The sequence below is a fragment of the Oryzias latipes genome, chromosome 5 (genome assembly GCF_053564925.1).
Source record: "Oryzias latipes strain Hd-rR chromosome 5, Olatipes_Hd-rR_3.1".
In the NCBI taxonomy this organism is placed as follows: domain Eukaryota; kingdom Metazoa; phylum Chordata; class Actinopteri; order Beloniformes; family Adrianichthyidae; genus Oryzias; species Oryzias latipes.
This window is the reverse complement of record NC_136241.1, coordinates 5,442,610-5,467,982: the sequence shown is the minus strand read 5'-3', so window position 1 is coordinate 5,467,982 and position 25,373 is coordinate 5,442,610. Positions and strand designations below refer to the sequence as shown.

The 25,373-nt window shown below is 41.8% G+C and overlaps 1 protein-coding gene across 4 annotated transcripts in view; it reads left to right on the top strand.

Annotated features, from left to right (window-relative positions):
• Positions 1-240: 240 nt before the first annotated feature.
• b4galnt1b (beta-1,4-N-acetyl-galactosaminyl transferase 1b) overlaps positions 241-25,373 on the top strand; it is a 28,346-nt gene continuing 3,213 nt past the window's right edge. The window contains exons 1-11 of one of the 4 annotated variants that reach the window (XM_004068493.5): positions 241-591; positions 11,681-11,782; positions 15,812-16,033; positions 16,125-16,301; positions 17,660-17,766; positions 18,606-18,643; positions 18,734-18,914; positions 23,315-23,407; positions 23,491-23,678; positions 23,754-23,894; positions 23,971-24,208. In XM_004068493.5, the coding sequence (XP_004068541.1) occupies positions 15,819-16,033; positions 16,125-16,301; positions 17,660-17,766; positions 18,606-18,643; positions 18,734-18,914; positions 23,315-23,407; positions 23,491-23,678; positions 23,754-23,894; positions 23,971-24,208 (1,378 nt within the window). In that variant the 5' untranslated portion in view covers positions 241-591; positions 11,681-11,782; positions 15,812-15,818. Of the gene's footprint in view, positions 592-11,680; positions 11,783-15,811; positions 16,034-16,124; positions 16,302-17,659; positions 17,767-18,605; positions 18,644-18,733; positions 18,915-23,314; positions 23,408-23,490; positions 23,895-23,970; positions 24,209-25,373 lie in introns of all 4 variants that reach the window. The other 3 variants (XM_011474677.4, XM_078946889.1, XM_078946888.1) reach the window with 3 other exon arrangements.

Here is a 25,373-nt window from a genome sequence, read left to right as displayed (position 1 = left end):
GACTAGGTTGATTGTTTTAGTCTAAAATGCAATGATTTAGTTGACAAAAAACCGCTCCTTACAAAAAACGAGGCCACAAAACACCGAAAAATTCGGCGACTGTGTACACAGAGTAAAAAGTTATGAAACAAATAGTGTTTAATTCTTATTTTCTTTTTAATGTTTAATATTCTTGGTATAATGTCCATCCAGCAGCAGCCTCGGCTGCGCTAGTCTATAGGTTTAGGAGGGGCGCTCTCTGCTGCGCCGCAGCCGCTGTTGCAGCAGGGTGAGCTTCTTCCTCGGCGAGCATGGATACAAGACGGTTCCTCCTCATCCTCTGCGTCTGCTGAGATTTATGATCCCGGGTTGCGTCTTATCGCATTTGCTAAAATCCTCTCCACGGTGCATTTCTGAGGAAGGCGCGTCCACGGAGGACGCAGGTTGCGCAGCCCTGCTTTGCGCGCGTCTGGAGTGCGGCGATGAAGCGGTTTGTTCTTCTATAATATAATCAGCGGCTAATTGACGCAAGGGCCTGCCTGCAGTGCTGGCATTTTCAGCTGTACACTAACACGGGATAATACATTTTTCTAAAGAAAAAAAAACACTAAGGTAGGAAAAACTTGTTATTTTTCATTGCTAATATTTTTTCTCAATAATTGAAACATTGCTTTCTTTTTCCTCATTCAAGATGTAAAATCAGAAGCAATAGCGCCATTTCAGCAGCGCATGTTTCTCGCATCACCACAAAATAGGTTGAAAGGCCTGTCTGAATTGTCTGAATTCTGTCATGTCTGTCCTGCTACACAATGCTTGACAATGGATGGTTTTTGTTTTCATGGGACATTGTCTCAATTATGATCACTGCAGATCTGGTAATTCAAAAGCCTTTGAAGGAATTTTACAATTTGTCTAAGGTAGAGTTTCTTTGTTGGTTAAAGGGGGTCATGCTGTCACTAAGCCTGTTTCATTCTCCTTTTTCACATTTAGAAGGAGCATGCACTAGTGGGATGGGTGGAATAGCTGAATGGGTGTTGCATTTGACTCCTATTTTAAGCTTTTGGCAGCGCCTGAGAGCAGAAGGCATGTTGTGGTCTGTAGGGGTATTGCCAAGAGCTCCTCTGTTTGACTGATTTGTTTGGACCCGTTTGACAGGACAACTTCAAGCTGTTGTTCCACAAAATTACGTTGCAGTATTCTTTGGAGTAAAACCTCCAAATAGTGGGCCGTGAAAGTGATGTGCGGTGAGGTTGAGAGAACCGACACTCTTCTTGTGTATAAATTATTAATATATACTATAAACAAATCATTTCCAAAGCTACAATGTAGCTACTAGCTTCTGTCACAGCTCCACTGGTTTTAGCTATTTTAGTAAACATCTGGTGTGCGGCATAGCCTTGTTGTAGTTGATGGAGCTTATTGTTGAGCACCTCGCCGGTAAATTTGTCATAGTTTTTATGATTTGTAACATAGTGACAATTTCTTTTGAATTCTTTGAGCATTGCATCTACCTGCTTGCAAATACGGCACATGACTTTATTCAGCCCATGAGGTACGACAAAGTTAGCATTTGTGTAGGGACCACAAGCCCAGAAAATTTAAGGCCCAGACAGAAGAAAATGTGACTACAGATGATAGAGCTTTCAATTCTGAACAAAATAAAAAAATTTATCTCAATAGACTTAAAATTAAGCAAGTTATTAAAATTTTAAGTCTTAATGATCACTATCGTTTTGCGAATAGAAAACAATGGGAAAACTTGGTAATGACAGGCACAAAATATGAAATGAGCAAAAATGTTGTTGTTTTTTTAGATAGGATTTCGATTAATACAATTTAGATTAATATAATTAGGGTAATTAATTAATTGATACATTTGATTAAATGATTAGAAATCAGTTTTTTTCCTAATCTACAGGGGGGTCAAACTCATTTTCACTGAGGGCCACATCAGCATAGTGTCTGTCCTCAAAGGCAAGGCAAGGCAAGTTTATTTGTATAGCACAATTCGTACACAAAATAATTCAAGGTGCTTCACAAAACAGAAAAATGCATTAAAATCACAATACATCATAGAAATAATCAACGTAAAATTTACTTTAAAAGAAAAGAAAAAATTTGAAAATTGATTTAAAAATAAAGGAAGGAAAGGAAAGAAAAGTGCAGATAGGACCTTTCAGTCATATACACGGCTAAACAGAAATGTTTTAAGTCTAGATTTGAACATGAACACAGAAGAGGCCTGTCTTACGACTTCAGGGAGGCTGTTCCAGATTTTAGCTGCAGAATAAATTGAAACGCTGATTCCCCTTGTTTAGTTCTGACTCTGGGCATCAACAGGAGGCCGGTCCCTGAGGTCCTCAGAGTACGAGATGGTTCATATGGCACTAACATGTCAGAGATGTACTTTGGTGCTCGGCCATGGAGAGACTTGTACACAAGCAGAGATGCTTTGAAGTCTATTTTTTGAGGTACAGGGAGCCAGTGCAAAGACCTGAGCACAGGACCAATGTGATCATACTTCCTGGTTCTGGTCAGGACTCGAGCAGCAGCATTCTGGATGTACTGAAGCTGTTTTACAGCTCGTTTGGAGAGGCCGGTGAGCAGGCCGTTACAGTGGTCTAACCTACTGGAGACAAATGCATGAATAAGTATCTCCAGGTCTGGCTTTTGCACTATGTTTTTGATTTTGGCAATGTTTTTCAGGTGGTAAAATGCCGCTGATGTTACTGACTTGATATGGCTGTTAAAGTTCAGGTCAGAGTCCATGATTACCCCTAGATTTCTGACTTGATTTGAGGGTTTAAAAGACAGAGAATGAAGGTAGCTGCTGATACTTTCTCTTTGTTTCTGTGGGCCAAAAACAATAACTTCGGTCTTGTTTGAGTTTAGCTGGAGAAAGTTGTTCTGCATCCACGCACTGATCTGTTGGAGGCAGTGGCTGAGTGAATCCACCGGCCCATATTCACCTGTTGTCAGTGACACATAGATCTGAGTATCATCTGCATAGTTGTGATAAGATATTATCAACAGGTCCAATTTCACTTTGTTCTTTAACATCACATTGTGTTAGGGGTAAAAATCTGTTTGTGAGCTTTATTTCGGATGTTCTGTCATCTTTACGCTTTGACTTAACACAGAGTTCCTCCGCACAAAGTTTCGGAAAGGACACAACATCACTCAGGTCTATGTCACCGTTATTCTTCTCATTTGTAGTAAGAGTGGGCTTCTTACCACCCGATGTTACTGGAAGGGTCTTGTGAAGTCCATTTTCAGTTTCCAAAGTAAATATCCGTGTTAGTAGCTCTTTTATTTCTTGTTGGTAGATCCGACAGCGTTCACAGTGGGAGTTTGTTTTTCTTCCTCTTCCGGACATGTCGCTGGGGTCAAATATCACTTATACATGTAACTAAATGTAATGAAAAATAAACGTAACTAATCCTTAATGTTAAATAACTCATTTATTTACTAGAACTTTTTAAAGTGACAATTACAGTTGCATAAAAAACCTGTTTGCTTGTTATTCTAGCATAAATCCTTTCAAATTTGATTCTGACAGGTTATTGACAGTGAATAAGTCCTAATGTATAGTTGCCCAATCCGATATTTCAAGTCTGATTCCCCCTAGATATGAATAAATACACACCAATTTTTTAATTTCATTTTAAGAAATTAAAAACTTTTATGCTCTCGCGGGCCACAGAAAATGACATGGAGGGCCACATTTGGCCCGAGGGCCTTTGAGTTTGACACATGTGCTCTAAGGCAATTTAAGAGATTAAAACACACACATTTCAAGTGAATAAACCTTTTATTTGTAGTTTCATTAGCCAAACAGGACATTGCAGAAAGTTAGCCAAAAAGTACAAACAAACATCCACAATACTCAATAACCCAGCAACAGTCATGAGCTTTCAATGATGATCTCCAGACTTCCATCCTTGTAGTCATCCATCAGTTTGTAGCTATACACAGCTTCATCTCCATCATAAATTACATTAAACCAGGATGGAAATCCAGGAACTTGGGAAATAACTTTTCCAATGTAGACTTCACCATCTGCAAATGAGTGGCGTACCCTTTTACCTGGTAAGAATGGGATGGTCCTTTTTTCTTGGGCACACTTGGAGACACTGTGAGAAGAACCTGGAGCCACAGCAGATTGGATGAGAAACATCAAGTTATCTTTAAGTTCAGTCCATGGATTATTTCTAGCTTTCCCTGTACTGTCTTTTTTGGAAACAATGAAAACATCCTTCCTTCCCCTGGGGTCCTGCTGTAGCACTTCCTGACGGAAACGAAGCTGATTTGTAAGAGCTCGGAATCTCTCAACATCACTGTCACACTTTTCCATTTTACTATCAACATCCTTCTCTGATTGCCAAAGACCTGCATCAATTATTATTTCAGTCAAGTTCTTCTTCTTTTCAATTTTTTTTCTCCTGCTTTCTGTCAAAGCCTCCACTGCTTTTTGTTGCTTCTCTTTATGGCTCTTTGCGATACTGGCCTCCCTTGCTTTGAATTTAGCCTCCAGCTCCTTTCTTCTTTTTCTTACATCACCCACTAGTTGTTCCAGCTTTTCAGGAGATAACCGAGACACCCACTCTGATGTCTTATTGTAGGAGTACATCAGATATGCTTCATTTGTAACAGCTGATGCATTAGGCCTATGGTGAACAAGATAGTCTAACACACCGAATATCCTTTCTGGATTCTTGTTGTGTTTTGGAGCTGCTTTTGTTGTGCTTCTCACATGCTGTCCTGCATCCCAAAATTTCCCCCCAGGAAGATGTTCTTTGACAGACTTTTCCAAGTAAGTTTTGAGGGCAAGCAGAACTGGTTGGAGCAACTGACCACAAAGTTCATCATAATCACTTTTCTTGGTGAGAGATTGAAAAACTTCATCCTTTTCAATGAGGTGGTCTGGAAAGGGACTTGCCCCCTGCATGAAGGCGAAGAGAGAGTCTTCATTCTCAGAGTACTCTCCAAGGAAATCGACCAAGCTTTTGTAGTAGGTGTTTAGGTCAAGGATGTGTCCATCTCCTTCTGTTAGACGCCACAGTGGAGTGGTGACAAGTTTCCGCAAAAGCCCAAGAGCTTTGCGAGGTAGTATTCATTTTCAGCGTCTTTCAGAACTTGTTTGACAAGTCTGTTTGGGTCCTTTATTGTTTCCAAGCACTCAATAATGTGCTGAATTAAGAAAAACACATTCCCACCAAGAAAAAAAATGATATTGAACCTGTTCCCTTTAAAATTTAAGATTAGTGGGAGGTGCTGGGAAAGATGTATTCGTTCCAAATGTGTTCTCCAGTGTCTGTGAACACCTGATTTCTCATCACCACCCTTGGATAGGACCTTGCACACAGTTCATACTAATCTAATTGTTCCACTCTCCCCATGGGTCTTTTCACTTTCACCATCCAAAAGTTCCTCTGTAGAAAAATGCAGCTGCTCGTGGGCCAACAATGCTGCAGATACAGTGTCTGCGATTCCAACAAGGAGATGTAAACCACAAAAAAAGTTATGTAGCTTTGATACACTTGCTTTTTCCTCTTCTGTTAAATCATTATATGCATCCCCCTTGTAGAGGGGCAGAAATTCCGTCCTATAATTTTCAAGCAAGGTGTTGAATTTTATTTCTGTGGCTGCCCTATCAGACATAGTTGAAGCAATGTTGCATAAGAGCTTGTGTCCTGGAGCCTCAGATTTCTCACGTTTTTCAGCCATTGTGCATGAATCATTTACATCTTCCAGTATTTGCTGAAAGGTCTCTAGGGTTGTGGATGCTGACTTGTCTGACATATGTCGCATACCTAACAGTTAGGAATTTTTGTCCTGATTATCCAAGACACATGTGCACAATAACCGGCTGAGTAGCTTGGTTGGTAAGGTGAGCGGCTACCATGCAGGAATCCAGGGTTCGATTCCCAGAGGGGAAGAAACAATGGTACTGGGGGCAATTTCCATATCAATGGCAAGCAGGTAACATCACTCAGTGAGGGTCCTTGGGCAAGGCCCTTAACTCTACTGCCTCCCAAGCACAGTTCAGCTGCAGCTCACCGCTCCCCCAGGGGATGGGTCAAATGCGGAGAAGAATTTCCCCATTGAGGGATCAATAAAGTATCCAAATATTTTTATCCATATTTGGGGGTCTCGTCTGTCTGTAAATTGGTGTTAGTCTCTAATTTCACAAAGTTGCTTTTGAGCAACAAGGAGCCTTTGCTTGTCCATGTTTCTAACAGTGGATTCACAGGGCAATGAGTTGCAGCTTTTTCCACATAACTGAAACACTGTCTTCATGACAGGTCCAACCTGACTATGGCTACGTTCACACTGCAGGGCTTAATGCTCAATTCGGATTTTTTTTAAAAATCCGAATTGTTTGCTAGACCGTTCACATTTCCAAGTTAATCCGAACTTTTGTGATCTCCAGTGTGACCGTGACACGACCCAAACGAGACCCGCATGCGCAGAAGCCAGAAGAATACTCAACGGTGAACGACGTCACTTGTTTGCGGAGCAGATGTCAACAACAGTGTTGTCAAAAGCGGAGCTCTTTTTGTAATATTAAATTTATTTTCACGAAGGAGCAGCACAATTACAATCTTCTCATTTTAAGAAGGCATTGGAGTCGGGATCATCTGTACCCACTGTTGTGGAATGGAAATGTGTATGTGTTGGGCCCGCGCGCCCCGTGTGTGTGTGTGCAAGCGCGTGCCGCGATAGAGAATAGGGGGGGGGGCAGTGTGGGCGTGCATTCATGTTGTGTGTTACGGAGGACGGTAATAAAAGGTTTCCCCCAGAATAAATGCTATGGACTCTTTATTAACCCGCTCTGGAGAATCTAAGGATCAGAACAGGGAGGAGGAGGAGGATCGCCTCGGGTCCCCCGCGCTTCTGAGCACGGTCGGAAGGGGAGAAAGAAAAAAAAAAGTCATCGCGGGAAAGGTTCAACACCACGCTCTGCCATTTATCTGGAATCTTTTTCAAAAACCGCCCAGTTGCAATAAGAGCCCTGGAGTTTGGCCTGAATAGAGCGATCAGCCCAAATATTAATCCAATCAGTGACCTCGCTTCCCTTCTACTGACAGATCTCAGCAGCATCGTCCACCATGGTTGATGTTTACGTTCTCGTTCCCGCCTACTTTAACGCAAAATGATGACGTTTGTTGCGTGTCGATGACGTACAGTTCGGAATCAAGTCGCCTGGCCGGTCAGACGGCGGTCGCAATTGAAAAGAACGGCTACAATTCGGAATCAGGACGGCAAATCCACGGGGCCTGGGTCGCAATTGAAAAGATCGGATCTGTGTCATTCAGACTGTCATGAAAAGATCGGAATTGGGCCGCTTAGGGACAAAAAATTCGGAATTGGGTCGTTTCAGCCTGCAGTGTGAACGTAGCCTATGAGCCACATTACAATTTAAAATGTCCCACACACACTTATTAACTTTTGGCAAATAACCCCCTGTTTCATCGAAAAGCTGAACAGAATCATCTTTAAGTTCTTTACTTTGATCAATCAAATTAGCATAAACCTCACTGAGCTGTTTATTTTCCTCCAAAATACTTTTTAACTTGTCTGACAGTTCATGACATCCCTCGCATTGCTCCTTTTCTTCTGCTTCAAATTGGAACGGGAACGGGAGAGCGGACCTTTCCTGCCCAGACGGCACCCACGCGACTGGATACACCGTCGATCGATGGGGCAAGTGGAGGCTGGTGTGCCTGGCCCAGCTGTCTGTGGAAGACGTTGAGGATGTGTACCACTTTGGATTTATGATAGTTGGAATTCTCATCATTGGGATCAGAGGATTTCTGATCTATCAGGCAGTCTGGGAGCAGAAGACGGAGAGAGGCGATTCGTCTGAGCTCTGGAATAGGATTCTTCGGGGAGGAGAGACTCAGTACGCGAAACTTTCACAAGTGGATCAAAAGCTCTGTGCTTGTCTCGCCCACTTAAGCAGGATGCTCTCGACCTTTGAACTTGTGCAGAAGATGGATACCAACCTGGAGCGCGTTGAGGCTAGACTGGTCTAAATTGCCCACATTTTGGATCAAATCTGCCTCTCAGTGTAAGACCAGTCAAAGACACAGCCAGCAGAGCAAACAATCTGCTGGCGCAGGGAAAATCTAAACTAATCGGACCACCCCCCCCACCCCCCCCCCCCCCCCCCCGGAGCTGAGACTCCTTGGCTCTAACAAAACATCATTCGCTCTCAGAGTGTGAAAACCGCCGTTGTGCTGAAGGCCGATGCTGCTGCTCCCCCCCCGACTTCGACATTCCTCGGAACTCACCCCCCGCCCTCAAGTGAGCACTCCTGGAGACGCGAGCGCCCTGGGCAGCTGCGACCGGAGTGTAACACACCCTTCCCACTGATCCTTGTGTACTGCGTCGTCGTGAGAATATGTGCTTTTTGTGTTCAAACGGTGTAGTTTTTTTCTTGTATCTACACATTGTATCACAGTGTTGAGATACGACTTTTTTTTGTCACCAATCACCCCACCCACCTACTGTAACCATCTTTACCCATCCTAAGAACATAGGTGGGCATTTGCTGCTGCTGCCTCAGTAAAACTCGAACTGTATGTGTATTTGTTGTTGTATGTCTGATCTTGTTCGGGTTGCACTGGAACAATATCGTATGTCATTGTAAAAGCTGTGCGTATGACTCATTTTGAGTTTGAAGATGCTTTTTTTCTGAACGCAACTCCTTGATATTTTCACTGTGTCGTTTTTCCCGCCGTTCAGCATTTTTGGTTTTGTTGGGTGATTGTCTCTCCTTTTTCAGCTGGGCAACCTCTTTGGCTAACTGCTTATTGACATTGTTAAGAATAAAATAATCCCGTTTAGGTACAGCATCTAAAGAACTATTACTCTCTGTTGACCGCTGGCCAAGAACATTTGGAGGGATGTATGGTCTCAAATTCCATTCATCAAGATTGATGTTTTTCCCATAATCTTCTCTTTCACTAAGTAGTCTCTTCCACTGCCTGTCCAAGTTTTTCTCTGTAATATCTGGTGAAAAATTTGGGATTAAACATCTCATCCACTTGAGGGCATCCTTATTTGAAGATGTCAACCCTTTCTTTTTCAATTGGCTTAGCTGAAAAATGTTCCTATTGAAGATCTGCCTTGGAGCTCTGACAGCTTGCCCTGACTTGAGTGCTGCTAAGATTCCCTCAGTCAGATCTACATGCAGCCCTGATGAAGCCATCTGAAAAAAGCTAACATTTATTCAAAAATGGCTCAAATCAAGAAAAAAAAAACTTTCAACATTTTTCTTATATTTGCTATTTCTTCTTTAAATATTACCTTAAAATCTTTGAGAAGATGAAGCCACTAACACACCTGGCGGGGAGAAGTTGAAAGAGTCTTGTTGATTCTTGAGTCCCGACAAAACATGCCACAGAAAAGTGTCAATAATATTAAAAGTAACTAATAAGTTAGATCTGAAGTAACTGTGAATAATGGCATTGTGTTTTTGCATAAATAATTACTTTTTGGGTGTATTTTTGCTTCGAAACATACATTTTTATAAACCATGGTGCAATCATAGAAGATGGGATTACATTCTGCCTGTACTTTCACATTGTTAAATTAAATAGCACAAAATTTGTAAATAACAGACATTTGTATCTACATTAACAGGTAACCCTTAATAAAAAAAGATTTTTTTCTATGTATTTTCTTACAACTTTCTAAAATCAGTGATCAGTTTAACTTTGCCCTTGTAGTTTTAATGTAAAGTGAGGAAAATAATGTGCCTCTTTTAGCAAGTGATCGCTCATTTTCGCGCTCATTTACATAATTCTTCTAGACGTTTCTATAGAGAATCGAGTCTTTAGAATCGAATTCCGGGGGTTTCCGGATGTTTCCTTAATGTTAGGGTGTGATTTTGGATATTTTACTCACCTTGTAACTTTCACGAAGCTGGGAGATCGACCCAAAATCAGAAAAAAAACCGGGGTTGGCTCATAAAAATGTCCGGTAAATACACTTTATTTTTCTGAATGAAAGTTGAAGTAATCGATATCCCAAAATGCACAGCGACGCAACCTCGCCGGAAGCCAAGTTTGTCAATGGCAGACTGAACATACGCGAACGGTATGCGCAGTGACACGCTTTGCGGTCCCTAATTTGTTTACTTAGCTTGAAAGCACCTTTTCTCCTCGCCAACACGTTTTTCCTCAAAGGATCCTGCTCTGGCTCTCTTTTATTCAGGACCACAAAAAAATCTTCCCGCGGGCCGCCATTGGCCCCAGGGCCGCACTTTTATAACCCCTGGTATAATGAGCCTCTCCTTCTCAATGGAGACAGACGTCCTCGGTCTTTTCTGTTTCTACTGCATCAGTGTAGCTACAAAGCAGCCTTCAGCTCACGTCTGCCCCCTGCTGGCGAGGCTAGGCTCATCAGCAGCCTTTTCTGCACCCTTACAGAGTCACTCTGACTGCACTTCTCTGGTAAAATTGAGTCCTGCAGTCAGACATGAGGCCAAGCGCTCCGCAGCCTCACCTGGAGTTTCCGCTCCGTCGGTGATTGCGCAACACTCAAATTCTGCGATTTTTACCTCAGAAACTGTGGAAAACGAGTCGAGTCAACTGAAAATGTATCTTTAACACGGATCAGGGGAAAATAATATTTACTTAATGTACTTTTTTCTATTTTATCACAATGACAGGTGAGGTCGTGCCTCACTTGCCTCATCTGACTGCACGTCACTGGGCCATGATCCATATGTCCTACAAGGGGTGTCAGGGACAGCCATGAAAGAAGGAAAAACAACACTCCAAGAAGACCCCTGTGTCACTCTGCCAGTGCTGAGAGTCAAATTTGTACCACAATGTAGTGGATAACTATCTGAAACTAAAATTTTTTTGCTCCTTTTAGGCTTTTCTTTACGATTCTTCTGTTCATAATCAAATGTAATCTATTTAAGCTTATTAGCTTGTTTTTCTAAAAGGCCTCGGCTTGTTTTCAGACACTGCACTGAGCCTCACTCAGTGCGAAGTGTTGTTGTGCCACTCTGCCTGCATTAGCGAGCGTTACATCTGAACCTGATCTACAGATTTCCTGATCTTGTTTCTGACTCTGCCCCTAATCTCGCCTGGGTCATGACTACTCTTGTTAGTTCTCTGATGCTCCCACGCTCGTTTTTTGACCTCTGCCTGCCTGACCCTGATTTAGTTTTGTGGACTTTTAGTAGAGGAAATGAATCTGCTGCAATTGGAACCAGCTGTCTGCCTGTTCTTGTGACATGAGAAGTGTTTCCTTTTTCTTTTCATTTTTTGTTTTGTTTTAGTTGATCTGTTAATAGTGTTACTTATTGCTGTTCTTTTGTTCTGTTTGTTGTATTATATCATATTCTGTTTCGTGTACTTGGTCTGTTTCGTGTACAGTGTCTGGATAGCACATAGCCATAGTCAGTGAGGTTGTGACAGTCTTTCAAGAGTGAGAGACTGTGTGGAATGATCACAAAATGTTTATCGTCTGCAAAAATCCCATAGCCCCCCCCCCCATCTCTTGTTAAACCACACTCATACAGTTAAACTAATTTTGGACCGCTAAATACTGCAGGATTTCCCTCTGGGAAGTGTAGAACCCTCCATGCCACTACTGGACTTACTGTAGCATGTTTGTGTTATGTAATTGTACAGAATCCCATGAATCCTTGCTCAGGTATGTGTCTTCTTGCTTTTAGATGAGGAGGCTGCTGGCTCCCTTCTGCAGTCATCTACATGGTTTCTGGAGATGCTGGTGCCAACTGAAGTTCTCTTTTCACTGACTGGAAGAAACCAGTGAGGTAAATGTCCTGCCCACACACTCTCATTCTGAAATATTGATGGTTTAAACAGTTTTCACTGGTTTTCATTTAATTCAATTGCTGCCAGCTGTAATTAGATTACCCTTCAACTACCCAACCGTGACAAAATCAATACAAAAAGTTTTTTTTTCTACTACTTCTTGCCTTGGGGTCTTAATACACACAGTCAATGTTTTTGATAATATATTCTCTTACTTTTGCTCTACTGTTTGATTAACAGTCGTCTAAAGAAAAGATGGCCAGACTTCCCTCGCCCCAGCCACTTCCTCCAGCTCCTCTGGGGAGACCCTGAGATGTTCCCAGGCCAGCTGAGAGACGTAGTTTCTCCAGCGAGTCCTGGGTCTTTCCCGGGACCTCCGAATTACTCCCACGATTATGCTTCATAGGTTAATTGGTTACTCTATATTGTCCCTAGGTGTGAGTGTAAGAGTGAATGGGTGTGTGATTGTGGCCCTGCGACAGACTGGCGACCTGTCCAGGGTGTCTCCTGCCTTCACCCACAAGTGGCCGGGATAGGCCTCTTGTGGTTAATTGTTACCACTAAAGTGGGACATGCCTGTAACACCTCCCCAGGGAGGCGTTCATGGGGCATTCGAACGTGATTCCCGAGCAACCTCAACTAGCTCCTCTCGATGTGGAGGAGAAGCGATTCCAGTTAGACCTATCCACGACAGACCAAACTTCTTACCCTTTTACTGAGGGAGAACCCAGACACCCCACGGAGGATGCTCATTGGAGCCGCTTGTATTCGGGACCTCATTCTTTGGGTCATGACCCAGAGCTCATGACCATAGGTGAATATTGGAATGGAGATCGACCAGTAAATTGAGAGCTTTGCTTTCTGACTTGGCTCTCTCTTCACCACAACGGACTGGTACAGCGACCGCATAATGGCAGATTCTTCTCCAATCCGTCTGTCAATCTCATGCTCCAAAAGTCCTTCCCTCGTGAACAAGACCCCAAGATACATAAACTCGTCCACCAGGGGCAGGAGCACTCCACCCACCCAGAAAGGGCAAACTTCCTCTCTGTTGTTCACCTTTCAGCACATCCCTTCAGGGGTTGTCACAGCAAATCAGCCTTCACTAAATCACACAGGTGGTTTGGCAAAGAATTTTATGTTGGGTGCCCATCCTGACACAACCCTGTATTTTATCCTGGCTGGGGACCGCCACAGGGGGATCCAGATCTGGGCCCCCCTGTGGCTACATATTTGGTCTTGCCCAAGGACTCATTATACATCCAGCACTTCACCAACTGAGTCATAGTTTGTGTTCTTGTAGAAGCCACAAAGAGATTAAACCAACCTTTTATTGTATTTTTTTAAAGACCAATTTATTTGAATTAAGACTGTGCACATTATCAACATGTTAGCATAAACCTCAATGTAAATGAACCAGAATTAGCTATCCTGATAATTTTCATCAGTTGTTCTATAGGGCTACTAAGAACACTGTTAGAAAATAGGAAAGACTCACACAAACCTGCAAGAAAAGCTCACAACAGTCAGTTTCCACAACTGTGAGCCTCTGATTTACACAAACAGACTAAAATCTGTTAGTCCTCTAACATCCTCTAAATGTTTCAGTCTCCTCTGGTTAACCCTCTATTGTGTGGAAAGTACTTTGTTAGGTCTGAAAACACATCAAAACAAAAGTTAAATGGACACAATAACTGGATTACCCACAGCATAATGAAGGCCTTTAATTTAAAGTGAACCAATTACTGCAACAGAAAACAGAAGCAATCACTACACTGTAACCACAGGGCCCTTTAAAAAACCTCTGGTTTTGTGTCCAAATCCTTGATGACAATTGTTTAAAGCCTCCTCTAAACACTATTTGCTTATGCCAGTAACATGTTTGCTTTGCTTTTTTAGTTCTATATAAATAACTCTAAACAAAGTTTGTAAAGCTGAATTATGTAGTTTTATTGATGAAAGTCAGAACAGGGATCATGAAGACTTGGTTTTGAAATGCCTCAAAAATGACCCAGATTAAGTCAGACCTATCTTTAAGAGACTGGGATTTAAATCAGACCCGTCCCTCTGAGACTTGAGATGGGATTTAGGCTTAATAGAAAATAACCTGCATCTCTGTTTTGCCACATGTTTGTTCAGTACGGGCAGCAATCAATAATGCTTTTCTGTTTTTACCATCCTGCTGTCGGCAGCAGGGCAGCTGCTGTATCAGGCGGTGATGGATCACTCTCAGTGCATGCAAAGAAAACATAGAGTGAACTTAAATGGTTTCATCTTCACAAGAAGCTATTTGTGTTCAGATCCAACAGCTGCATAGGCTTGGATGGTGTATGGGCACATTATCTGCAGATTTTTTTACAGAAAAATCCAATATAGTCCTGCTTAGACCCACACAGCCATGATAAAAATGAACATGAGTGTGCCTACAAGCTGCTTCAAACGGGTCAGTTTACCTGTCTGCTTGGACAACATCAATTACATCTTTGCTGCACTAATATTCACTTGCAGAATTATCCAGAGTTCTGGTGGAATATTATTGTCTTTAGAAACTATTATTATGTGTGTAAAACAAGTTTTATTCTATTTGCTGTTTAATAATCATGCAAAAACATTGTTTAAAAGTTTTTTATTACTTTTGGGAAACAAGATAAATACTGCAATAAACCTCACTGCAAACATTTTCAGTATAGTTAAAACATTTTAATTTTACTAAATGTAATTTTAGTTACAGTCAAATGAAACTTTAAGTCATAATTAGCTTTTTTTGTTATATTTTAATCAGATATTTTCCATAACGCTTCATTCACATGTTTAAATTTGACTAGAACTCCTCTTTATATGGAGGAATTATGAGAAAGTACTGACAGTTTAATTTAGTTAAGTAAACTGTGACATAAAAAAGAAAAATAAATAAATAAGTCTATTATTGATGTGATAATCACAAATAAAGGAGCTTATTTTGATATTTTGAAGAGTGAGAGGGGCTGGAACCCCCTTGGCAAACCAATTAACTCTCAGTAAAGTGAACATTTGGTAATTTTTCAGGCATAAATTGTGTCAAGGCTCATGAGTGAACAATAAGGAGGTCGTGTGCTTTTCAAAAGTTGTCACAAATGTACGACAAACAAAAAATACAAGTTTAAAGAGGATTCATGTCAGAGAAAATGTACCAAGCTCCAAAACATTTATTGAAATAAAAAAAGATTGTTGGACAGTTAGAGGATGAGGTATAAAAATTTTCTTTGGTTGAATAATTCTAATAGCTGTTCTTTTTTATGATCTAACTGGTCCGTTGTGGTGAAGAGAGAGCTGAGCCAAAAAGCAAAGCTCTCAATTTACTGGTCGATCTCCATTCCAATACTCACCTATGGTCATGAGCTCTGGGTCATGACCCAAAGAACGAGGTCCAGAATACAAGCAGCTGAAATGAGCTTCCTCCGTAGGGTGGCTGGGTGCTCCCTCAGAGATGGGGTGAGAAGCTCGGTCACCCAAAGAGTGAACTTGAAGTACAGCCGCCGCTCCTCCTCTTTAAGAGGAGCCAGTTGAGGTGGCTCGGGAATCTAGTCCGGATGCCTCCTGGAAGACTCCTTGGGGAGGTGTTCTGGGCATGTCCCACTGGGCGATGGACCCGGGGAAGATCTTGGACACGCTGGAGAGACTACGTCTCTCGGCTGGCCTGGGAACATCTCAGGGTCCGTCCAGAGGAGCTGGAGGAAGTGGTTGGGGAGAGGGAAGTCTGGACATCTATGCTTAGACTGCTGCCCCCACGACCCGGTCCTGGATGAGTGGAAAAAGATGGATGGATGATCTAAGCCAAACTTTATATCTTAAGTAAATAACATTTAGTCTACCTAGACCTGAGTAGCCTTATTGTCTTCTTTGCTGTTGATTTCAATCTCGGTTGCATTTTTAAGTTATTCTGACTCGGCGTTACCGCTTTACTTAATGAAGACAACATTTGACATCATGTATCAGTCGTTTGTCACCCATAGTGTGTCTGAAAATATCAACATGTCTGGTCTTGGCAGGTGTAGGATGCGGTCGCTGAAAAAGACTGTGCTGTTGGCCATCCTGGTGTCTGTGGTACTGGTACTGGCTCTCATCCATTCCTGGCCTGCTCGGGCTTACACCACTGTGGATGTGTGGCAGCAGCTGGCACCTGTTGTAGAAAGGAACGTTGAAGATAGACTTCCACTGCTGGACCACCAGTTAAGCAATATCCCTTTTCATGTGAAAACAAGTGTAGCAAGGTAAGGGTTGCTTCCTTCCTTCAGTGAGAAAGATGTTAACTCTGTTGTTGACACTGGACGTTTCATAAATCTTGTCTTTGGTTCTCCTCAGCTTGTTGCCTCGTAATGGGTGTGTTTGTGAGGGTGAAAGCGGAGGAATAAACCTACCTTTTGTTCAACTCTTGTTCCCACGGGTCTCTGCGCACCCTCTGCATACTGCCTTTAATGCCTCAGACTTGGGGGAAATGAAGACACGGCGGGCGAAAGAGTACGAGAGCTTTCAGAGACGGTAAGCTGCATCTTTCCTGCAGGACTACAAGAGGACTACAAATGTTTTTCTTCTTCTTCTGTTTCATTTGACAGCAGTTTAGTCCTCGGTGCACAATGATGCCACCACTTACCGACACTGTATTAACTCTGTTATCACAGACACGTTATTAACGGCAAAAGAGGTTGCAGCAGCCCCTGACATCTCCTCATGAGGGCGATAACAAAGTATGATCCTACAGCATTGGGTTTACGTGATATTCTTTTATTTTTGAAGCTATAATCCAGTCGGAGGAAGCTCCGTTGAGGAAAACATACATTTGTGTGATCAAGACGTTATCTGCTGTTTAAACAGCCTGGACAATCGTGACGGAGGCAGAACTGTTACTGGTAGCATATCTTTTTATGTATTTTTTACTAATATTGAAGAGCAGCATGATGTTCACACAACATGCTGCATTCAATGACCAGTAGGAAATGTTAGCTTCAAATGTTTGACGTTTGAGGCGGCTTATTCAAAGATTAAAGTGGTTACTATTGAAAAATACAGTTTGAATCACATTTAAAGGATGGCTATGTGTCTATGGTGTTGTCAGTTTCAAGCCTCATCATTCTGATTGGTCCTTCATTTAAATCCCACCCCCTACCCACCAGAAAGGGGGCAAAAGTAAAAACTGAAGATTTCTGATGTGAAACTAAAAAAAATCAAAAATCAAATCAAAAACCTGTGTCCTTTTCTAGGACAGAGTTTCTACAGAGCAGCAGGAATAGTTGGTGTGGATGGGACCGTTTGCGCAGAACAATCCCGCCCCCCATCCCGCCCCCCATCCCCTCCCCTTTACTGAGAACATTGTTTACACAGTCTCTTCCGCTAGCTCACAGCCCCTCACAACCCCAACCTAACATTAGCAGTGCAACAAAAACGCTGAGCAATATGCCGTACAGTTTGGAGCCAAATACCAGCTCAGACGAGGGAAACAAAGACATTGATGTATGTATTTGTCTTCAAGTGGATGTGTCAGAATGCAAAGCAGGAAGCTCCTGGCCCGCCCATTGTATTTTCTACGTCACAAATACAATCTTTTTCAAACAACATTTTTTCATCTGTCCTTGATTTATAATGATTTAAATAAAGAAAACCTTGGAAAGCCATTTCAAACTACATTAATCTATACATGTCCTCAATCACCAGAACTATGTCTTAAAAGCATGTTAAAAATACAATCTTCATTGGAGTGGGTCTTTAAATATATGTCATTGTTGTTCTGTCTTGTGTAACTTCTGTCGCATGACTTTTGCCTAAACCTGGACTCCTGATGTGGATGCACACCACTGCACCCTCATTTTCCACAAGTTTCTAATACAATGTCTGCTCTTTAGGCTTAAGAGTCCTGCAGATGTTCTCTTGATTGCAGAGGCCAACAGTCCTTTACAATATCCAACACAAGGACTGGAGGTACGGCCGCTGAAAACGACCATCATCCCAGGTAAACTTTCACAATACTCATTTTAGTTTCAGGAAAAAGCAGTTTGGTCAAATTCATTTTTATTGCAAGTGGACATAATTCCAGGGGTCTTAAGAAAGAAAAGTTAAGTCCACTACAAGAATAATTGAGAAGATGGACAAACTCAAATTTCTAAATGTGTTTGTTTAGAACCTGATAAGAGTTCAACAAGCAAACAGGAAGCAGGAGTGACAAATGAACTTGACCAAAACAAACTCAATTTATTTTCCAAAAATGAATTTGGTGTCCTTACTGGTTAAGTTTAGTTCTCTAAACAACTTTATAACTGAACTGAATATAAGTTAGTGGAACCTAATCTAGTTTCCCAATGTTGTGACTGAGTTCAGTTTAGTCATGTTCTGTCACTTTGGACACTAAAATAAAGCATATCAAATGTTTATTGGATCCTAGTAATGAGTCAGTAAAAGTGAGATTTGCTGTTGAGAACAGCCTTTCACTTGTGAGATTTGTCCATCAGAGGAAAATGTCCTGTTAAAATAAAAGGATGTAAAAAAAAACACCTTAGTCTCTACCAATCTACAGCAATAAACATCCAATAAATATTGAAACTTGGGGAATGATGCTGTATTTCTTGGGTACTACTATTACACATTTTAAGAATCTTGACAGTTCCTGTTCTTTTTAAAAATATATTGGAGAAATGTCTTTAAATGTTAGTGTTTAGTGCAGGATTACTGCTAAATCTTTCCAAGTGTCATGTTTTAAATAGAAGTGTTTGTGGAGTTAATACCAGAACTGCAGTCTATAACAAGATTATTATTTCTAGTTCAGCCCCACCGTGTTTCTGTCCTACGTTGCAGGTTTGGCCTTACATGACGCTCCCAGAGATCATTACACGGTGAGCATTTTTGCATGTCTGCTTTTTCGTTTCCATCCTTTCGATGTCTGTGACCACTCCCTCCACCACTCTCCTGTTCACCTGTCACAGGTGAGCCTCACTGCCACACTGGGAACCATTAATGTGGCAGCAGAGGTAGATGCAGTGAAAATCAAAGGGGACGGTGAGATGCACATGAGTCTGTCAAGCAGCCTGCTGCCCAACCTGAACCGACAGCTGCAGTTTGTCACCTACACAAACACGCTGTTCCATCCCAGCACTGTAGACACAGGTAGGAATCTCAACCTTTGAAGTAGTCAGTAATAAAGCAAGGAAAATGAGATGCGATAATTTGACTTGCATAAATGTGTTTTCATTTATTTATAAAATCTGTTTCATTCACATGACAGTTTTTACTGTTGCCCTGCGACAGACTGGCCACCCGCTCACAGTGAACCCCACAGTAGCAAGAGGCGTGGGTTCAAATCCCACTACTGACACAACTTGTGACAGAATAGCAGAAGCGGCTGTGCTGACGTCACCAGTTTGGGTCTTGGTTTGTTTGGAGTCAACAGTTTTATTTTTCACAGTCCAAAGTGTTTTCAATTAAAACTCCCCCCTTACTAAGCAAACCCCTCTGCTTATGGAAGCCTCGCCCCGATTGGTTCAAATCATTACCGAAGGGATGCGGGGTTAACAGCTAAACACCCCTTTTAAAATGGTTTCAGCTGATCATTCAAAATGGCTGCCAAGCAGCTTAACAAACATTTGTCCAAACATGCCCTGGTGAGGAAGCAGGTGAGCAGAAAAACAAGTAAAATTAGGTGGACAGAAGTTGACACACACAAGTAACAAATGCCACTTTGTTACAGGGCTGCAGCAATCCTGTAACCCTGAAAGGGTTTCATTGTGTTTGGAGGATTTCTCAATGCCATTTTAAATATGTTCTCTGAGTGTCAGGCTGTTTATTTAAAAAGATTTAATTAGGAGGCGGATGGGATTGGTGGCAAATGTGAACTGGAAAAATGGTATCTACTGTAAGTATCAGGATGGCAGACAGCATAGGCTCATCTACTCACCTCTTCAAGCTAGCACGGCTGCAAGCTGTTTTCTTTAAGTCTCAATGTTCCCTTTCATTTCTTAAAAAGTTTTTGAAAAAAAAGTAAATCAGATTGGATGGCCATATTGAGTGCAACAACACAGTCAAAACAGTTTCACTTTGTGATGCCCTGTGGTCAGCAGCTTTGGGTTTTACCAAAGAGAGTAGCGTACTAAAACATTTTGACATATTTACGATTGCCCCATTTCACATTAAATTGGTTCCATGTGAGTGAGGCCAATCAGAATTCATACATAAAGCGCACTGTCAGTTTTTAAGAAAAAGAAAAATGTAAACGCGCCTTATGGTCCTAAAAATATAATGGATTGTCCCTTTGCCGTGAAACGGCCTTACTGCTGTTGTTTTTTGGTCCACAGAGGTAAATGTTTTCCCAGGTTTCTTGTGTGAAACAAAGAAACGTTTGTACAAACAAGTGGAATTATATACATAACAAAAAAGTGTGTAACAACTGAAAATATGTCATATTGTAGGTTCTTCATAGTAGCCACCTTTTGCTTTGATTACTGCTTTGCACACTCTTGGCATTCTCTTGATGAGCTTCCAGAGGTAGTCACCTGAAATGGTCTTCCAACAGTCTTGAAGGAGTTCCCAGAGATGCTTAGCACTTGTTGGCCCTTTTGCCTTCACTCTGCGGTCCAGCTCACCCCAAACCATCTCCATTGGGTTCAGGTCCGGTGACTGTGGAGGCCAGGTCATCTGGCGCAGCCCCCCATCACTCTCCTTCTTGGTCAAATAGCCCTTACACAGCCTGGAGGTGTGTTTGGGGTCATTGTCCTGTTGAAAAAGAAATGATGGTCCAACTAAACGCAAACCGGATGGAATAGCATGCCGCTGCAAGATGCTGTGGTAGCCATGCTGGTTCAGTATGCCTTCAATATGGAATAAATCCCCAACAGTGTCACCAGCAAAACACCCCCACACCATCACACCTCCTCCTCCATGCTTCACGGTGGGAACCAGGCATGTAGAGTCCATCGGTTCACCTTTTCTGTGTCACACAAAGACACGGTGGTTGGAGCCAAAAATCTCCAATTTGGACTCATCAGACCAAAGCCCAGATTTCCACTGGTCTAATGTCCATTCCTTGTGTTCTTTAGTCCAAACAAGTCTCTTCTGCTTGTTGCCTTTCTTTAGCAGTGGTTTCCTAGCAGATATTCTAGGATGAAGGCCTGATTCACACAGTCTCCTTTGAACAGTTGTTGTAGAGAAGTGTCTGCTGCTAGAACTCTCTCCTGCTCTCTAATCTGAGCTGCTGTTAACCTGCCATTTCTGAGGCTGGTGGCTCTGATGAACTTATCCTCCACAGCAGAGGAGACTCTTGGTCTTCTTTTCCTGGGACGGTCCGCATGTGAGCCAGTTTCTTTGTAGCACTTGATGGTTTTTGTGATTGCACTTGGGGACACTTTCAAAGTTTTCCCAATTTTTCGGACTGACTGACCTTCATTTCTTAAAGTAATGATGGTCACTCGTTTTTCTGCACTTAGCTACTTTTTTCTTGCCATAATACAAATTCTAACAGTCTATTCAGCAGGACTATCAGCTGTGTATCCACCTGACTTCTGCACAACACAACTAATGGTCCCAACCCCATTTATAAGGCAAGAAATCCCACTTATTAAACCTGACAGGGCACACCTCTGAAGTGAAAAACATTTCAGGTGACTACCTCTGGAAGCTCATCAAGAGAATGCCAAGAGTGTACAAAGCAGGAATCAAAGCAAGAGGTAGCTACTATGAAGAACCTAGAATATGACATATTTTCAGTTGTTTCACACTTTTTTGTTATTTATATAATTACACTTGATTTAATTCATATTTTTGATGCCTTCAGTGTGAATCTACAATTTTCATAGTCATGAAAATAAAAAAACTCTTTGAATAAGAAGGTGTGTCCAAACTTTTGGTCTGTACTAATGATCGATCATGACAAAAAATTAAAACATAGATCGATCTATGTTTTAATTTTTTTTCACTTATTTTTAATGGCTCCCACACAGCCTCAATGTAATGAGCACCCTGGTCTAACCAGTCATTAGATGTGACTGAGTGTGGTTGTGTAGCCCTGCAACAGACTCCCATCTTGTCCAAGGTGTACCCCGCCTTCATGCAATAGTAGCTGGGATAGGCTTCAGCAACCCTGTGACCCCAAAACAGATTCAGCTGGTTCAGAAAATAAATAGATAAATGGATGGATCAAATGTAAAAACAGACAAATTGCAGAAAATGACATTTTTAAATACCCACTCCTGTCATATTTTTTAACATGATCTTGTAGCTGATGGAGGACATATATAAAGAAAATTTATATGTTATTATAAATATGCTATATATTATATATTTTTAATTTATATTCAAATTGTTGTGAATCAGGATCAGTTGACAAAGTTCTGTTTGAAAAAAAATGTGACTGACATACAAACTACAATCGACGGTCTACGAACTTCCTGCTCCGCTCCATTCTGATTCATCCACTGTCAGACAAATAGATCCGTGAACGTCTTTGTATTCCTCGTCTGAGCTGGATTTTGGATCCAAACTGTACGGCTGGATAGCTCTGATATCACTTGCCATTTTTGTTGCACTGTTAATGTTGGGTTGAAGTTGCGAAAAAGAGACAGGTTTTTGAGTTTTGACTAAAACTATGGAAGCGATTCTGTAGCATAATTAAAAATAAAAGTCAAAACCAGAAATGCTTTTTCATTTTCAAAATGAAGCTGCATTTTTTGACTCAAAATTAAAATGAAAAAGCAATCCACCAAATTGCTTTTTCATTTCCTTCCTCAACACCGCTTATTCTGTCACTTAGTTAAAATGATAATGAGAATGGTATTTGACATTTCATTTTCAAAAAGTTGCAGAAATGCTGCTACGTAGTACAGAGAAGCTGTGTAAAATCATCAGAAGTTCACAACCACCACAAAGCCCTCTTCTCTGCCGCTAACACAAAGCTCCACTGCTCCTAGTGTGTCTGTTAGCAGCCAGCCGGACACACGGAGAAAGCAGTGACGTCATCGCCCCGCCTCCTCGCTGGAAAGGCTTTTTCGAAATGAATATTGAGACAATGTTCGCGGGGTGGATGTTAAAATGCAAATGCAATCCCTTCTTTGCATTTTCGTTTTAATTATGACACAGAATAAGCGGTTTTTAAGTATAAAATGAAAAAGCATTTTGAAGTATTGATTTTTCATTTTAAGTTTGAGTCATTTGATGCAGTTACATTTTGAAAATGAAAAAGCATTTCTGTTAATCCATTTTAATGATCAAATTAGACATTTCTAAATGATTTTTTCTACACATTTACCAGAGAACTTTTTGAAAATGAAATGTCAAATACCATTTTCATTATCATTTTAACTAAGTGACAGAATAAGAAGTGTTGAAGAAGAAAATGAAATAAGCATTTCTGGTTTTGACTTTTATTTTTAATTATGCTAAAGAATCGCTTCCATATAAACGGCATCACTGTAAATGTTTTTACAATAGATGAAAGATGATTGGAGTGGGACTTAAAAAAAACCATACAGAAATGGCGGCATGTTTTTGTTAACCACATTTGTTTTTGTGTCTTTCAGTGCAATTTAAGACGGAGGGCCATGAAGCTGCTTTCAGCATCAAGATCCGTCACGGTGTCACACCAAAACTTTACAACACTGGTTCTATAGGAGGTACACAACCTCTAGTCTGCACAGTTCACTTCAGAGATGGCTTCATTGTAGTTCTGATGCATCTGTCTGGTTGTGCTCCACAGAATACAATGTCAGCGCCCTCGTGACCATCGCCACAAAGACTTTTCTGCGCTATGAAAAGCTTCAAAACCTTATTGACAGCATAAGGAGGTACTATCCTACAGTCACCATTATCATTGCCGATGACAGTGAAAATCCCCAAACCATCTCTGGGCCTTACATTGAACACTACATCATGCCCTTTGGAAAGGTAAGAGGCTGTTCTTCCCCCCAGCCGACTGCTCTGATGCCTCTGAACGGGGAACCTTGGTCTTCTCTGTCACAGGGTTGGTTTGCTGGGCGAAATCTGGCCGTTTCCCAGGTTACCACAAAGTATGTGCTGTGGGTAGACGATGACTTCATCTTCACAGCCAAAACCAAGCTGGAGAAACTTGTGGATGTTTTAGAAAGGACCACATTAGATCTGGTGATTCCCTGAGGAAGTAATCATAGCTCCGAAGAAGTGAGTGCAAAGGTGTGAGAGTGTGCTTTTGTGTGTCCAGGTGGGTGGTGCGGTGCAAGAAGCCACAGGATACACAGCCACCTACAGACAGACCATCTCCATTGAACCAGGAGAAGAAGATGGGGACTGTTTACACTTGAGGAGGGGGTTTTATCACGTCGTCCAAGGCTTCCCTAACTGTGTGGTTACCGACGGGGTCATTAACTTCTTCTTGGCTCGAACAGAGAAAGTCCAGCAGGTCGGATTCGACCCACGTCTTGCCAGAGTAGCACACCTGGGTGAGTGCAATAAAAGCAGTCTGCTCTTTCAGGGTAACAACTAAATGACTGCTTCCAGCAGTTCTCTGAAAGGAAAAGTCAGAAGTTAAACATTGAAATCCCGGCATGAAACCTGTTATGCTTTTCAGCTTTTAAGATCCTCTAAACACTACAGATTTTCTACAAAAACAAGAATCGAAAAGAATTTAAAATGATCACTAGTACAGAAAAAAGCACAATATAGAACAGAGCATAAGATGGGGGGGTAGGTTTTGGAGCACCCCTGTTCGCTCTGTTGCTGCTCCCAAAGGCACTGCCAGCTTCCAGCCCTGTACGGGGGTTGGGGTTGAGCTGTAGGTGTCAAGGTCAAGGTATCCGTCCAACCTGGCTGCATGTTTGCATGCATAATCAGCCACTGGAGCGGAGAAGTTTGAGAATGCCAAGGGCAGAGCCGCCTCAGCTAGTGAGTCTGATTAGATCATAATAATTCTTGGTGCTGCTGCAGGCTGCGTAATGGCCTTTTGCAGATGCGGATGGTTAAGGACACCAAAGATCTAATGTGTGGTGGGAAAAGAAATGAATCACACAAGCGTCTGCATGAAAGTTCAGACCTTTGCAAAGAGAGAGATTCAGACGCATTTCAGATGGCACCAGGCTAGAAAGCTTAGCCGTCATCTACTCTCTCTCTGCTTCCAAAGCAGACATATTTTTATATTAATCAAAAGAGCAACACTTAAGTGTGTAAAAAAGGTCATTAGATAGGTTTTCCTGCCAGTCAAGGTTGGTGGCATCCCCATCTCCAGTCCTCAATCCACAGATGCCTGTTTTTGTCTGCCAGCTGTGTCTTTGAATGGTCTGATTGTCTGTGAGGCAGCTTTTTTATGGGCAATTTCTTTCGGTTTCCTCCAATCTGAGCTGAATATTGCTCTGAGTTGTCATACATTGTCTGTACAAAGACCACAAGCATGGGGTTTAGGTCGAGAGTTGAAACCGATCAGTTTGTCTCTGGTGCCGTTAGAAGCTAAAACAGGTCTTTTTTTTTATTTTGGCTAAAAACATCCTAATTATAATGAAAAAAAGACCACTGGGAGTGCTTTAAAAATAGATCAAAAGATGATCAGAGTGGCACTTTAAAGACATGGAGAGGTCAGATCAGCAGCATATCTAGACCTGAGCCACATTTAAC